The sequence below is a fragment of the Triticum urartu genome, chromosome 5, assembly GCF_003073215.2.
Source record: "Triticum urartu cultivar G1812 chromosome 5, Tu2.1, whole genome shotgun sequence".
Taxonomy (NCBI): Eukaryota; Viridiplantae; Streptophyta; class Magnoliopsida; order Poales; family Poaceae; genus Triticum; species Triticum urartu.
In genome coordinates, this window is record NC_053026.1 from 652,786,154 (window position 1) to 652,804,115 (window position 17,962).

The window sequence follows — 17,962 nt, forward strand, 5'->3', positions numbered from 1 at the left end:
ATAATTATAGAAGTACACTTAGACAGATTTAGAAACAATTATAATATTCCTACTTGTGCTTGTGTAAACATGAAGAAGAAGAGAGCAGAATCGATTCATAAATTTCTGATTCTTGTTTTGGCACTGGGTTGAGTCAATGAGGTCCATCTTGCCAATTCCAATAAATAATGAGATTAGGTAATGTATTATTTACCCACATTGCACTACTTCAAATTATTATTTCATAAGATTATATGGTGTTTCTAGTGTTGTGAATTTGCTTTGTCATTTGTCAATTTTCAATCAAATTTTGATCATGTGAATGCAATGAATAGACAAAAAAATGGTATGTTGACACCATGGCATCTCCATTAGCCTAGACCCTAAATTTCGAAATCCTGGCTCCGTGGAGACTTAGTTCTACAATCCATGGAGACTCTCTTGACGACCAATCGACTTGGTGGCATTTGCAATTGGCAATTGCCGGGACTTTTCACCAACACACCATTTGACCGGAGGACCAGCTACTACTATGCTGTTCACTTCTGGGGCGATGCAAGCAAGAGTTTGCGGCTGTCCCTTGCCTGTGATGTATCTTCAGCCACTCAACCGCCCATAAACTCCCTCTGTTTGAAATTTTTTGTCTTAGATTTGAATAGATACAAATTTATCTAGTTACGTTTCAGTGTTAGATACATCTATATCTAGACAAATGTAAGACAATTTTTTTGAAACGAAGGTAATACCACATAGTTTGCGCAATTGTATTCGGCGAAAAACGGCATCTGTATAGAAGCAGCACGTGCAGGGTACGGACAGGTACAGAGGTGCTAGCAGCCAGTATTACTATAGAGGCCGGCATCTCCTTGCTTCCGTGCTTTGATTTGCTTTGTTTAAGCTTTGCCTTAGAGCATGGTCAGTAAATATAGTCGGCTGCTGGTATTACTATATAGACTCGCTTATTGCCGTGTTATCTATAGTCAATGCAATAGCCAACATGTATAATGCTATCTTCATTTCTTAATATAAGATGTTTTTGCAGTTCATTTTGTTAGTAATATATGATTCACCTTCAAGGATGTCCTACTTTATTAACATATGGTCCAAAACTTCCACTTTTGTAAAGTTTCTTGGAGCCTGTGCTTTAATTAGTCGGCTGGAAATCTACTACAGCAGCTCCTCTTCTCTCTCCTTCAGGCAATTCTGAAAGAAAAGAAGGGAAAATGGCCATCTTCTTTCAGTTAAGAGGCGGTCTCTTCGCTCTAAGAGAAACCATATTTTGGTCACACATTTTTGTAGATACTAGATAAACATCAATCACCACAAAACATGGCGCCATGTAAACACTAAACTGTGGAGATAGCACTAAAAGATACATAAAACCCATCATATAGTCGCATCTCTAGGTAACATTGAGGATGCCTTTTAGAAAAGAAGGGTAGCATGGAGAAAACCCGGTTTCAGCCATTGTAGATGCCCTAACTGATCTCACGGGCCTTCTGTTCAGTGGCGTAGCCAGAGGGTGGCCAGGATGGTCCATGGACCACCCTGGAATTCGGCCCATTACCTCACTACATATGTGAAAAAAAGGGCTAGGTCAAGGCCCAAGTCCAACAAGTGGCGAACATGACCACGCCTGCACGATCAGATGGTTCGTTTCCTCTCTTTTTTACCTCGTACAATCCTTTGAATTTTTTCTCCTCATACCCTGAACCGCTGGAAAACTCAAACCGACGCATGGCGGCACAAGATTAGCCAATCTCAAAGATCCAAAAGCCCCTAGCGTCTAGCAAGGTGGCGATCCCCAACTGGTGAGCTGGCGACGCGCGGCCGGCCGGCCGGCGGCACTACCAAGACGCAGGGCGGAGGTAGACTATGCACCGGAGCCCGGAGGCGCAGCTGGCTGGCAACGTGCGCACAGGCCGCACCGGTTAAGGAAGGAGCTCCAATTCTCCATGGACAACATCTCTTCTAATTCGAAGTATGATTTCCAAATCCCTTAGGTAAATAATTTCATTTTTAAGGATTGAACAAGTTTAGCCGTGAGTGCAAATTTTAAAGTTTTTGGCAACTCGGAATTGACAAGTTGAGCTCAAGATGATTATGAGTTCATTTGAAATGACAATTGGTAAATTGAACATCTTTTTATTGTAGAATTGTTGCAAAATGAAGAGAACCGAAGACACCGCATCACATACATTAAGTGATATGCTTTCTTTAGAGTGAATGAGAATGTTATAATCGAGACTTTCCCGAAAAATAAGGTGTGTTATTTTCTTTTGTGGAAATTTAGGACTTAAACCATGATTTTCCGTGTGCTTCGCAAGACCCTATTAATATGTGCTTTTGGCAAATCATACAGTAGTATGTGGATATTTTGTATTCGTGGTAAAAAAAAAGATGTTCATTGGACCAACCTGATCCAAAATCCTGGCTACGCCACTGCTTCTGTTAGACCATTACCGTAGCCATCATTCCATGCGACACATACTTTCCCTAAAATTTGCTTTCAGAGTGATTTAACATGGTTCTTGCCAAAGCCACCACACCTTTCATCAATGGCACAGGGTGACAAGAACACTTGGGATCTGTAGAGGTTAGTAAAACCCCCTCTACTTCTCACTGTGTACATACATGGAGAGACCCTTGGCGATCAATCCACTTGGTGTCATTGCAATTGGCAGCCGCCGATGTTTGTCAACAGAATTTCCAACAGAACATTTGACTCCATGTTGTCCAATTCAAGTTCCTTTGCCGGCAACCGACACTTGGCTGTACCGCATCTACAGCCATTCCTTGAATCAATGACACACACACCACAGGGTTTGTGCAATTGTATGTATTCCGCGAAGAAGGCGCCGTGCACAGGGTGTGTATTTTGTACTCCCTCCGATCCAAAAAAAAGTGATTGTCATGGTTTTAGTTCCAAAATTATCTTGGATCGGAGGGAGTAACTTTGCATGGCTGGTCAGGCACATCCTTGGTGCATCTCCTTGCTTCTGCTTTGCTTTGGGTCTCCCTTCCCTTTCTCTTTAGCAAGCTAGCTTGCCTGAACAGTTAACAGCAGCAGCAGCCATGACACCAACAGCCCAACCAACCAACCAAAGGCTAGTAGTAGCAGCACAAGAATGGGGAAAGAAAAGCACTAGCAATTAACCAGACACAACTAAATGGACAGCTAATTGCACTGGGGAGTTGTTTGGTACTGGTACTAGTAGTAGTACATCACAATCACACTCACTCACACTCACATGCTTCTTCTTTCTTTTTCCTTCTGCCAACAAACACCACACCATACACAAGCACATGCCATTAGTTAGTATTTTATCTCAGCTGGACCGCCTCAGGTACCACCGGCAGCATAGCATAGCAGAGGCAACACCTGGTGAAGGTCTCAACCCTTTCTTTTCTTGCCTTTGCCTCTAGGGTTGCGGTGGCCGTCCACCTAATTAATTCTCCTCCATTTCAGCTTTATTGGTAATACTACTAGTTTTACTACTCTGTTTCTTCTCCAACATGTATGTTAGGCTAGGTTCCTTGTCTTCTTGTCTTCTTGACTCTTGAACCTCCCTCCCTTCCCAGCTTGTGTCCTTTTTTCTTTTTACTTTTGAAGAATCCCCAACTTGTTCTTGACTTGGTTCTGTTCCAAATGGAAATGCCCTACATTTTAATTTTATGCACATCTCCAAAGTTCCAATCCAAACATCCCATTTCATTCCATCCATAAGTCCCAGAACAACAAGTCTGGCTGGGGCCTCCACTCTGAGATCACAGCAATGCAGATGGATGGATGGATGGATAGAGGAGTTCAATGGAATCTATACTCCTCTCTTTCACAAAGCAATACTACTGGTAACAACAAATGGAGTGACGAGAGAAAAAGAATAACATTATCAGAGGGGCTAAGTGCTAGCTCATAGAAACAAATGCAATGCGATGCGATGCCACGGTGTTATCTCTGTCTGTCATCACAATCAGAATTACATATAGGAAGGAATGGTCAGATGAGCTGCTCCAGTTGATTCTCTTGTTAGTTGCTAGTTTTGTTCTATGGAGTAACAATGTAGTAGTAGTAGTAGCAGTAGCAGTAAATTTGTGTATACACAAGGAACAGGGGAAGATCCTAATGCTAAGCCATAATTAAGACAAGAAGAGACAACGAATTTCGATTCATTCTGCTGCATCCTAGGTAGTAGTGAGCTCCAAATCTCTCCAAAAAGAATGGAATTTGATCAAGAAATACCAGCACTTTGTCTGTCTAAGGTGTACTTGTATATGGGCGGCGAGATCTTGTTGCCTAGGACTTGGTGGCGGCCGTGGCGGAGCGGCGCGTCGGCCCCGTCTCCATGTCGCCGTCCTCCTTCTTCTCCACCACCACCCCCGTGGCCTCCTCCCCTCCGGCGCTGTCGGCGGAGGCGACGGGCTCGAGGTCGTCGCGGACGCGGAACGCGGCGTGGAGCACGACGACGGGGGCCCCGGCGGCGAGCGCGAAGAGGAGGTTGGGTATGGCATCAGCCGCCGCGAGGTCGGCGACGACGAGGACCACGAAGACGGCGGCGACGAGGCGGCGGTCGAGGAGGCGGCGGAGGAGCGCGGAGTTGGGGAAGGCCCGGAGGAGGCCCCCGTAGAGGAGCAGGCCCTTGGAGGCGGCCATGAGGAAGAGCATGGAGGCGCGGTGGCGGGGGGCGAGGGAGGCGAGCAGCAGCGCCCACTGGATCACGGCGTAGTGGACGCGGAAGGTGCGGAGGTTGCGCACGGCGCGGACCGCCGCGGCCTCGGCGTCGGGCGCCGGGGCGAAGGCCGAGGGGCGGGGCGCGAAGCGGGCGAGCGCGCGGCGGCCGGTGCGGAGGCTCGCGCCGGCCCTGTCCAGCGCGCGGCGGACCGCGCCGGGGCCGTCGGCGGACATGGCGGAGGGGGCCGGCGGGCGCGCGGGCGAGATCCGCGGTTGCCCCTCTCCCTCCTTTTGGCGTGCGGTTTGCTTCTCTCTCACCTTGTCTTCGGTCTGGGTCTGGGTGTGGTCCGCTTTGCCCACACACACACAAACCCTTGGATCTAGGCCAAGGCCAACCCTCCCAACCTCAACAAAAATGCAAAATGTGGTGCCAATTCTGTTCTTTTAAGCACAAGAAATTCCAGCCCAACTTTGAAAAATTCGAGTCAAATGCCCTCACAGGCATTTAATTTAGTATTTAATACTCCTTTTGTATCAAAAGATCAGACGTTTTGGCAGATACAAAGGTAGTACTAACTAAAGAGCGTTGCTACATGGACGACATTTCACGCACGATGCATAGACGACACTGCATATCCTACCATTCATGCATCAGACCAAAGTGCACAAAGCTGTTGGATTAGGCATCGTGCATGTATCGTCCCAGCATTTGTCGTCTATGAAGTAGTTTCGCTAGCTAAATGCTCGTGTGCTTGCTATAAAAGTTAATTGTTTATTATACTCCCTCCATCCTAAAATTCTTGTCTTAGAATTGTCTAGATACGGATGTACCTAATACTAAAACGTGACTTGATACATCCGTATTTAGATAAATTTAAGACAAGAATTTTGAGACGGAGGGAGTACATTATCAATTGTTTAAACACTTGTGCCACCATCACCATGATACACGAGTTGGTGTAAAATTTTTTTTTGAAAATCTCAAGGTATACCACAAATCGAGACAAATGTATGTCCTTTTACAATATGGATGAAAACCTTGAGAATTCCTAACTTAAGAGGTGAATGCACGAAAACAAAGATAGCATATTGGGGGAGGCTCGACTATAGCTGGCCAAACGGGCCGTGCTAATTGGGCCGGCCCGGTAGCACGCAGGAACGGCACGGCCCATGCACGGCACGCGGCACGCCATGGGCCGTGCCTGGGCCTAGAGGCTGGGCACGCGGGCCGACACGACAGTGCCTGTTTAACTTTTTTTTTTTGAAATATATAAATAAATATGTCCTATATAAATACCTAGAATTCTAATATGTTCAATAATTTTGTAGTGCATGCGTACATTTGTAGTGCTCTAATATATTTCTTTCTATTTCTTTTATTCTTTTAGTATTTCTAGAGCATAGCTTGTACCCTTTTACTTTTTTGGGACGAAAGGTTTTAATGAGGCAAGCGCTAATAAAACTCTAAATTTATCCCAGATAATACTCTACATTTTTTGTGCATTTTTCTACATTTTTTGGAAAAAAATGTTGCTGTAGAGAGGGAAAAAATGCGCCAGCCGAGGTAAATATGCGCAGGCGGCTCAGCGTGCCTGGGCGTGCCGCGTGCCGGCCCAGATAGGCTGCATGCCGTGCCTGGGCTGCCAGCTCCCGCCCGTGGGCCGGCATGGCACGGCCCGTCTAATAATCGTGTCGTGGCGGGCCGTGTCGTGCCGGCCCGTTTGGCGAGGTATAGGCTCGACTCTCCGCTTACCACCCCTTTCCTCGTTCCCTCCACCTCCCATCCCCTTCGCTCTACCTCTTCTCAGGTCTGCCTCACTCCCCCCCTCACTAGTAGAAAAAGGGTCAAACGTGAAGCACATTAGTGCCGGTTTAAATTTGAGCCGGCACTAATGTGTACATTAGTGCCGGTTCCAATGGCTAGCCGGGCCGCTCTCATTAGTATCGGTTCGTGGCGAACCTTTAGCACCGGTTCGTGCCACGACCCGGTACTAAAGTGAGTGGTGGCAGGATGTTGTCAGTCCGGGGCCCCTCCAGCACCTTTAGTACCGGGTCGTATCACGAACCGGTACTAAAGGTCGTCGTACATAGAACCTTCGTCCACCCGAGCTCGCTCTGTTCTTCCCCTTTCCCCTCTCCTCTCTGTTCTTTTCCCTCTTCCTCTCAAGCTCATCACACATTTTGCCCAAGATTTGAAGGCCCCCATCCATTCAAATGATCACAAAGGTTTGCAACTTTTTCCTTTCATCTCTCATTGCTAGATTAGCTCGTGCAATGCTTTATATAGTGATTGATTTTTGAGTTTAGTAATTTGGGAGGAATTATATATATATATATATATGTGCTAGTATTTGATTTATATGCAATCTGAGGTCATAAATAACACTTAGTTTGCATATGTAGGTGTGGTTTACTTAGTACCTTCTAAATCTCCGTCGTAACCACCATCGATCGCTCGCAACGTCCCGTCGCCGGCACCACCTTGTGGTGAGCCTGTTGTTCATGAAGTTTTATATAAAAAATTGATGTTTGTGTGATTTGGATATATAGTTACTCGTATAATTATCTTACTCATACGTTGTTTGTTATACATAGTGCCATGGTTTTGATATCCGTCCCCGTCGGCCCTCGTCCGGGTTATGATTCGGATGTGGTATATTCTCTTTTAAAACTATTCATTGCATTTCGTGTTTATGACAAATTATGCCCATCAAGTTGACATAGATATTTGTATGTAGGAGGTAGTTGAACCGGAAATTCCAACCAACCCTATTGTCGAGAGGTTAAATTTAGTTGAAAGAGAAAACGAGGATTTGAAGGAAAAATTGAAAAGAATTGAGGGGGAGAAGATGGAATTGGAGTTGCATGTTGCCGATGTCGTCGATGATCACAAGATTAAGATGGAGAAAATGCGCTTGAAGATTAGAAAGATTAGAAAATATGCCATTCATAGTGAGGCTTGGTATTATTATGCTGTTGGTTCAATTGTTACCTTAGTTGCGATCTTGATCGCATTTGTTGTTGCATTTAAATTCTTTAGCTAGAGAGTTATTTGTTTGTTGCATTTAAGTGTTGTATGAACTTTATGTATTGTATTAATTTGATGTTTTCGGTGCTGTGTATTGAAGATGAGCCGGCAATGGATGTACGATGACCGATGCTCTCCCGAGTTCATTAATGGCGTGCATACTTTTCTACTTGCGGCTGAGGCAAACAAGCGAGCGGATGGTTTTATGCATTGTCCATGTGCTGGCTGTAAGAATGGTCACAATTACTCTATGTCAAGAACCATTCACGTCCACCTGTTTGAGTCCGGTTTCATGCCCCACTATAATGTTTGGACCAAGCATGGAGAAAGAGGGGTTATGATGGAAGACAATGAAGAAGAAGAGGACGACGACAGCTATCCTGGCCATGGGTTCCCTGAATACGATGATACAACAATGAGGGAAGAAGCTGAGCCGGTAATGCAGGAAGAAGCTGAGCCGGCAATGCGGGAAGAAGCTGAAGAAGATGTTGGGGAACGTAGTAATTTCAAAAAATTTCCTACGCACACGCAAGATCATGGTGATGCATAGCAACGAGAGGGGAGAGTGTGATCTACGTACCCTTGTAGATCGACAACGGAAGCGTTAGCACAACGTGGTTGATGTAGTCGTACGTCTTCACGGTTCGACCGATCCAAGCACCGTTACTCCGGCACCTCCGAGTTCTTGGCACATGTTCAGCTCGATGACGATCCCCGGCCTCCGATCCAGCAAAGCGTCGGGGAGGAGTTCCGTCAGCACGACGGCGTGGTGACGATCTTGATGTTCTACCGTCGCAGGGCTTCCCTAAGCACCGCTACAATATGACCGAGGTGGAATATGGTGGAGGGGGGCACCGCACACGGATAAGGAACGATCACGAAGATCAACTTGTGTGTCTAGGGGTGCCCCCTGCCCCCGTATATAAAGGAGCAAGGGGAGGAGGCCGGCCGGCCCATATAGGCGCGCCAGGAGGAGCCCTCCTCCTAGTAGGAGTAGGACTCCTACTAGGAGGGGGAAAGAAGTGGGGAGGGAGAGGGAAAAGGGGAGACGTCGCCCCCCTCTCCTAGTCCAATTCGGACCAGGGGGAGGAGGCGCGCAGCCCACCTCTGGCAGCCCCTCTCTCTCTCCACTAAGGCCCATATGGCCCATTACTTCTCCCGGGGGGTTCCGGTAACCCTCCGGCTCTCCGGTTTTCTCCGAAATCATCCGGAACACTTCCGGTGTCCGAATATAGCCGCCCAATATATCAATCTTTATGTCTCGACCATTTCGAGACTCCTCGTCATGTCCGTGATCACATCCGGGACTCCGAACTAACTTCGGTACATCAAAACTCATAAACTCATAATATAACTGTCATCGTAACCTTAAGCGTGCGGACCCTACGGGTTCGAGAACAATGTAGACATGACCGAGACACGTCTCCGGTCAATAACCAATAGTGGAACCTGGATGCTCATATTGGCTCCTACATATTCTACGAAGATCTTTATCGGTCAGACGCATAACAACATACATTGTTCCCTTTGTCATCGGTATGTTACTTGCCCGAGATTCGATCGTCGGTATCTCAATACCTAGTTCAATCTCGTTACCGGCAAGTCTCTTTACTCGTTCCGTAATACATCATCTCACAACTAACTCATTAGTTGCAATGCTTGCAAGGCTTTATGTGATGTGCATTACCGAGAGGGCCCAGAGATACCTCTCCGACAATCGGAGTGACAAATCCTAATCTCGAAATACGCCAACCCAACATGTACCTTTGGAGACACCTGTAGAGCACCTTTATAATCGCCCAGTTATGTTGTGACGTTTGGTAGCACACAAAGTGTTCCTCCGGCAAACGGGAGTTGCATAATCTCATAGTCATAGGAACATGTATAAGTCATGAAGAAAGCAATAGCAACATACTAAACGATCGGGTGCTAAGCTAATGGAATGGGTCATGTCAATCAAATCATTCACCTAATGATGTGATCCCGTTAATCAAATAACAACTCTTTGTCCATGGTTAGGAAACATAACCATCTTTGATTAACGAGCTAGTCAAGTAGAGGCATACTAGTGACACTCTGTTTGTCTATGTATTCACACATGTGTTATGTTTCCGGTTAATACAATTCTAGCATGAATAATAAACATTTATCATGATATAAGGAAATAAATAATAACTTTATTATTGCCTCTAGGGCATATTTCCTTCAGTCTCCCACTTGCACTAGAGTCAATAATCTAGTTCACATCGCCATGTGATTTAACATCAATAGTTCACATCTTTATGTGATTGGTTCACATCTCCATGTGACTAACACCCAAAGGGTTTACTAGATTCAATAATCTAGTTCACATCACTATGTGATTAAGAACCAAAAAGTGATCATGTTTTGCTTGTGAGAGAAGTTTAGTCAACGGGTCTGCCACATTCAGATCCGCATGTATTTTGCAAATTTCTATGTCAACAATGCTCTGCATGGAGCTACTCTAGCTAATTGCTCCCACTTTCAATATGTATCCAGATTGAGACTTAGAGTCATCTGGATCAGTGTCAAAGCTTGCATCGACGTAACCCTTTACGACGAACCTTTTGTCACCTCCGTAATCGAGAAACATATCCTTATTCCAGTAAGGATAATTTTGACCGTTGTCCATTGATCTACTCTTAGATCACTATTGTGCTCCCTCTCTTAACACAGTGTATGGTATACAATAGATCTGGTACACAGCATGGCATACTTTATAGAACCTATGACTGAGGCATAGGGAATGACTTTCATTCTCTTTCTATCTTCTGCCGTGGTCGGGCTTTGAGTCTTACTCAACTTCACACCTTGTAACACATGCAAGCAACTTTTTCTTTGACTGTTCCATTTTGAACTGCTTCAAAATCTTGTCAAGGTATGTACTCAATGAAAAACTTATCAAGCGTCTTGATCTATCTCTATAGATCTTGATACTCAATATGTAAGCAGCTTTACCGAGGTCTTTCTTTGAAAAACTCTTATTCAAGTATCTCTTTATGCTATCCAGAAATTCTGCATCATTTCCAATTAGTAATATGTCATCCACATATAATATCAGAAATGCTACAGAGCTCCCACTCACTTTCTTGTAAATACAGGCTTCTCCAAAAGTCTGTAAAAAACCAAATGCTTTGATCACACTATCAAAACGTTTATTCCAACTCCGAGAGGCTTGCACCAGTCCATAAATGGATTGTTGGAGCTTGCACACTTTGTTAGCTCCCTTTGGATCGACAAAACCTTCTGGTTGCATCATATACAACTCTTCTTCCAGAAATCCATTCAGGAATGCAGTTTTGACATCCATCTGCCAAATTTCATAATCATAAAATGCGGCAATTGCTAACATGATTCGGACAGACTTAAGCATCGCTACGGGTGAGAAGGTCTCATCGTAGTCAACCCCTTGAACTTGCCGAAACCCTTTTGCGACAAGTCGAGCTTTGTAGACTGTAATATTACCGTCGGCGTCAGTCTTCTTCTTGAAGATCCATTTATTCTCAATTGCTTGCCGATCATTGGGCAAGTCAACCAAAGTCCACACTTTGTTCTCTTACATGGATCCCATCTCAGATTTCATGGCTTCTAGCCATTTTGCGGAATCTGGGCTCACCATCGCTTCTTCATAGTTCGTAGGTTCATCACGATCTAGTAGCATGACTTCCAGAACTGGATTACCGTACCACTCTGGCGCGGATCTCACTCTGGTTGATCTACGAGGTTCAGTAGTATCTTGTTCTGAAGTTTCATGATCATCATCATTAGCTTCCTCACTAACTGGTGTAGGTGTCACTGAAACAGTTTTCTGTGATGCACTACTTTCCAATAAGGGAGCAGGTACAGTTACCTCGTTAAGTTCTACTTTCCTCCCACTCACTTCTTTCGAGAGAAACTCCTTCTCCAGAAAGTTTCCGAATTTAGCAACAAAAGTCTTGCCTTCGGATCTATGATAGAAGGTGTATCCAATAGTCTCCTTTGGATATCTTATGAAGACACATTTCTCCGATTTGGGTTCGAGCTTATCAGGTTGAAGCTTTTTCACATAAGCATCGCAGCCCCAAACTTTCAGAAACGACAACTTTGGTTTCTTGCCAAACCACAGTTCATAAGGCGTCGTCTCAACGGATTTTGATGGTGCCCTATTTAACGTGAATGCGGCTGTCTCTAGAGCGTATCCCCAAAACGATAGCGGTAAATCAGTAAGAGACATCATAGATCGCACCATATCTAGTAAAGTACGATTACGACGTTCGGACACACCATTGCGTTGTGGTGTTCCGGGTGGCGTGAGTTGCGAAACTATTCCGCATTGTTTCAAATGTACACCAAACTCGTAACTCAAATATTCTCCTCCACGATCAGATCGTAGAAATTTTATTTTCTTGTTACAATGATTTTCAACTTCACTCTGAAATTCTTTGAACTTTTCAAACGTTTCAGACTTATGTTTCATTAAGTAGATATACTCATATCTGCTCAAATCATCTGTGAAGATCAGAAAATAATGATACCTATCGCGAGCCTCAATATTCATCGGACCACATACATCAGTATGTATGATTTCCAACAAATCTGTTGCTCGCTCCATTGTTCCGAAGAACAGAGTCTTAGTCATCTTGCCTATGAGGCATGATTCGCAAGCATCAACTGATTCATAATCAAGTGATTCCAAAAGCCCATCAGCATGGAGTTTCTTCATGCGCTTTACACCAATATGACCTAAACGGCAGTGCTACAAATAAGTTGCACTATCATTATTAACTTTGCATCTTTTGGTTTCAATATTATGATTATGTGTGTCACTATGATCGAGATCCAACGAACTATTTTCATTGGGTGTGTAACCATATAAGGTTTTATTCATGTAAACAGAACAACAATTTATTCTCTTACTTAAATGAATAACCGTATTACAATAAATATGATCAAATCATATTCATGCTTAACGCAAACACCAAATAACACTTATTCAGGTTCAACACTAATCCCGAAAGTATAGGGAGTGTGCGATGATGATCATATCAATCTTGGAACCACTTCCAACACACATCGTCACTTCACCCTTAACTAGTCTCTGTTTATTCTGCAACTCCCGTTTCGAGTTACTAATCTTAGCAACTGAACTAGTATCAAATACTGAGGGGTTGCTATAAACACTAGTAAAGTACACATCAATAACATGTATATCAAATATACTTATGTTCACTTTGCCATCCTTCTTATCCGCCAATCACTTGGGGTAGTTCCGCTTCCAGTGACCAGTCCTTTTGAAGTAGAAGCACTTAGTCTCAGGCTTAGGACCAGACTTGGGCTTCTTCACTTGAGCAGCAACTTGCTTGCTGTTCTTCTTGAAGTTCCCCTTCTTCCCTCTGCCCTTTTCTTGAAACTAGTGGTCTTGTCTACCATCAACACTTGATGTTTTTCTCGATTTCTACCTTCGTCAATTTCCGCATTACGAAGAGCTTGGGAATCGTTTCCGTTATCCCTTGCATATCATAGTTCATCACGAAGTTCTACTAACTTGGTGATGGTGACTAGAGAATTCTGTCAATCACTATCTTATCTGGAAGATTAACTCCCACTTGATTCAAGCGATTGTAGTACTCAGACAATCTGGGCACATGCTCACTAGTTGAGCGATTCTCCTCCATCTTTTAGCTATAAAACTTGTTGGAGACTTCATATCTCTCAACTCGGGTATTTGCTTGAAATATTAACTTCAACTCCTGGAACATCTCATATGCTCCATGACGTTCAAAACGTCTTTGAAGTCCCGATTCTAAGCCATTAAGCATGGTGCACTAAACTATCAAGTAGTCATCATATTGAGCTAGCTAAACGTTCATAACGTCTGCATCTGCTCCTGCAATAGGTCTGTCACCTAGCGGTGCATCAAGGACATAATTCTTCTGTGCAGCAATGAGGATAAACCTCAGATCACGGATCCAATCCGCATCATTGCTATTAACATCTTTCAACACAATTTTCTCTAGGAACATATCAAAATAAACACAGGGAAGCAACAACGCGAGCTATTGATCTACAACATAATTTGCAAAATACTACCAGGACTAAGTTCATGATAAATTTAAGTTCAATTAATCATATTACTTAAGAACTCCCACTTAGATAGACATCCCTCTAATCCTCTAAGTGATTACGTGATCCAAATCAACTAAACCATGTCCGATCATCACGTGAGATGGAGTAGTTTCATTGGTGAACATCACTATGTTGATCATATCTACTATATGATTCACGCTCGACCTTTCGGTCTCCGTGTTCCGAGGCCATATCTGTATATGCTTGGCTCGTCAAGTATAACCTGAGTATTCCGCGTGTGCAACTGTTTTGCACCCGTTGTATTTGAACATAGAGCCTATCACACCCGATCATCACGTGGTGTCTCAGCACGAAGAACTTTCGCAACGGTGCATACTCAGGGAGAACACTTCTTGATAATTAGTGAGAGATCATCTTAAAATGCTACCGTCAAACTAAGCAAAATAAGATGTATAAAAGATAAACATCATATGCAATCAAAATATGTGACATGATATGGCCATCATCATCTTGCGCCTTTGATCTCCATCTCCAAAGTACTGTCATGATCTCTATCGTCACCGGCATGACACCATGATCTCCATCATCTTGATCTATATCAATGTGTCGTCACACGGTCGTCTCGCCAACTATTGCTCTTGCAACTATTGCTATCGCATAGCGATAAAGTAAAGCAATTATTTGGCGCTTGCATCTTATGCAATAAAGAGACAACCATAAGGCTTTTGCCAGTTGCCGATAACTTTAACAAAACATGATCATCTCATACAACAACTTATATCTCATCACGTTTTGACCATATCACATCACAACATGCCCTGCAAAAACAAATTAGACGTCTTCTACTTTGTTGTTGCAAGTTTTACGTGGCTGCTACGGGCTTAAGCAAGAACCAATCTTACCTACGCATCAAAACCACAACGATAGTTTGTCAAGTTGGTGCTGTTTTAACCTTCGCAAGGACCGGGCGTAGCCACACTCGGTTCAACTAAAGTTGGAGAAACTGACACCCGCAAGCCACCTATGTGCAAAGCACGTCGGGAGAACCGGTCTCGCGTAAGCGTACGCGTAATGTCGGTCCGGGCCGCTTCGTCCAACAATACCGCCGAACCAAAGTATGACATGCTGGTAAGCAGTATGACTTATATCGCCCACAACTCACTTGTGTTCTACTCGTGCATATAACATCAACATATAAAACCTAGGCTCGGATGCCACTGATGGGGAACGTAGTAATTTCAAAAAAAATCCTACGCACACGCAAGATCATGGTGATGCATAGCAACGAGAGGGGAGAGTATGATCTACGTACCCTTGTAGATCGACAACGGAAGCGTTTGGTTGATGTAGTCGTACGTCTCCACGGCCCGACCGATCAAGCACCGAAACTACGGCACCTCCGAGTTCTAGCACACGTTCAGCTCGATGACAATCCCCGGACTCCGATCCAGCAAAGTGTCGGGGAAGAGTTCCGTCAGCACGACGGCGTGGTGACGATCTTGATGCACTACCATCGCAGGGCTTCGCCTAAGCACCGCTACAATATTATCGAGGACTATGGTGGAAGGGGGCACCGCACACGGCTAAGAGTATGATCACGTGGATCAACTTGTGTCTTTCTGGGGTGCCCCTGCCTCCATATATATATGCTTAAGAGGGGGAGGCCGGCCGGCCAACATAGGGCGCGCCAGGAGGAGTCCTACTCCCTCCGGGAGTAGGACTTCTCCCCCAATCCTAGTTGGAATAGGATTCGTGAGGTGGGAAAAGAGAGAGAGAGAGAAGGAGGGGGCCGCCGGCCCCCTCTCTCCTTGTCCTATTCGGACTTGGGGGGAGGGGCGCGCGACCCAGCCCTGGCTGCCTCTCCTCTTCTTCCACTAAGGCCCATTAAGGCCCATATAGCTCCCGGGGGTTCCGGTAACCTCCCGGTACTCCGGTAAAATCCCGATTTCACCCGGAACACTTCCGATATCCAAACATAGGCTTCCAATATATCAATCTTTATGTCTCGACCATTTCGAGACTCCTCGTCATGTCCGTAATCACATCCGGGACTCCGAACAACCTTCAGTACATCAAAATGCATAAACTCATAATATAACTGTCATCGTAACCTTAAGCGTGCGGACCCTACGGGTTCGAGAACAATGTAGACATGACCGAGACACGTCTCCGGTCAATAACCAATAGTGGAACCTGGATGCTCATATTGGCTCCTACATATTCTATGAAGATCTTTTATCGGTCAGACCGCATAACAGCATACGTTGTTCCCTTTGTCATCGGTACGTTACTTGCCCGAGATTCGATCGTCGGTATCCCATACCTAGTTCAATCTCGTTACTGGCAAGTCTCTTTACTCGTTCCGTAATACATCATCTCACAACTAACTCATTAGTTGCAATGCTTGCAAGGCTTATGTGATGTGTATTACCGAGAGGGCCCAGAGATACCTCTCCGACAATCGGAGTGACAAATCCTAATCTCGAAATACGCCAACCCAACATGTACCTTTGGAGACACCTGTAGAGCACCTTTATAATCACCCATTTACGTTGTGATGTTTGGTAGCACACAAAGTGTTCCTCCGGCAATCGGGAGCTGCATAATTTCATAGTCATAGGAACATGTATAAGTCATGAAGAAAGCAATAGCAACATACTAAACGATCGGGTGCTAAGCTAATGGAATGGGTCATGTCAATCAGATCATTCACCTAATGATGTGATCCCGTTTAATCAAATAACAACTCTTTGTCCATGGTTAGGAAACATAACCATCTTTGATTAACGAGCTAGTCAAGTAGAGGCATACTAGTGACACTCTGTTTGTCTATGTATTCGCACATGTATTATGTTTCCGGTTAATACAATTCTAGCATGAATAATAAACATTTATCATGATATAAGGAAATAAATAATAACTTTATTATTGCCTCTAGGGCATATTTCCTTCAGGCGCCGCCCCCCTTCCTTGTCCAATTCGGACTTGGGGGAGAAGGGGCGCACGGCAGCCCCTAGGCCTCCTCTCCTCTTCCTCCACTAGGCCCATTAAGGCCCATTAGGTTACCGGGGGGGGGGGGGTCCGGTAACCTCCCGGTACTCCGGTAAAATGCCGATTTCACCTGGAACACTTCCGATGTCCAAACATAGGCTTCCAATATATCAATCTTTATGTCTCGACCATTTGAAGACTCCTCGTCATGTCCGTGATCACATCCGGGACTCCGAAAAAAATTCGGTACATCAAAATATATAAACTCCTAATGAAACTGTCATCGTAACGTTAAGCGTGCGGACCCTACGGGTTCGAGAACAATGTAGACATGACCGAGACATGTCTCCGGTCAATAACCAATAGCGGAACCTGGATGCTCATATTGGCTCCTACATATTCTACGAAGATCTTTATCGGTCAGACCGCATAACAACATACGTTGTTCCCTTTGTCATCGGTATGTTACTTGCCCGAGATTCGATCGTCGGTATCTCAATACCTAGTTCAATCTCGTTACCGGCAAGTCTCTTTACTCGTTTCGTAATACATCATCTCGCAACTAACTCATTAGTTGCAATGCTTGCAAGGCTTATGTGATGTGCATTACTGAGAGGGCCCAGAGATACCTCTCCGACAATCGGAGTGACAAATCCTAATCTCGAAATACGCCAACCCAACATGTACCTTTGGAGACACCTGTAGAGCTCCTTTATAATCACCCAGTTACATTGTGATGTTTGGTAGCACACAAAGTGTTCCTCCGGCAAACGGGAGTTGCATAATCTCATAGTCATAGGAACATGTATAAGTCATGAAGAAAGCAATAGCAACATACTAAACGATCAGGTGCTAAGCTAATGGAATGGGTCATGTCAATCACATCATTCTCCTAATGATGTGATCCTATTAATCAAATGACAACACATGTCTATGGTTAGGAAACATAACCATCTTTGATTAACGAGCTAGTGAAGTAGAGGCATACTAGTGACACTCTGTTTGTCTATGTATTCACACATATATTATGTTTCCGGTTAATACAATTCTAGCATGAATAATAAACATTTATCATGATATAAGGAAATAAATAATAACTTTATTATTGCCTCTAGGGCATATTTCCTTCAGGCGCCGCCCCCCCTCCTTGTCCAATTCGGACTTGGGGGAGAAGGGGCGCACGGCAGCCCCTAGGCCTCCTCTCC

At 44.6% G+C, this 17,962-nt stretch overlaps 1 protein-coding gene across 1 annotated transcript; it reads right to left on the reverse strand.

The window, feature by feature from the left end:
* Nucleotides 1-3,893: 3,893 nt before the first annotated feature.
* LOC125511615 (PRA1 family protein B2-like) lies at nt 3,894-5,010 on the reverse strand. The gene has a single exon (XM_048677039.1). It carries the CDS (start codon nt 4,883-4,885, stop codon nt 4,277-4,279), a length of 609 nt encoding a protein of 202 aa, XP_048532996.1. The 5' UTR covers nt 4,886-5,010; the 3' UTR covers nt 3,894-4,276.
* Nucleotides 5,011-17,962: the final 12,952 nt, after the last annotated feature.

Coding starts and splice junctions, on each gene's coding strand:
- LOC125511615 (XM_048677039.1), bottom strand. CDS start 4,885: ATGTCCGCCGACGGCCCCGGCGCGGTCCGCCGCGCGCTGGACAGGGCC.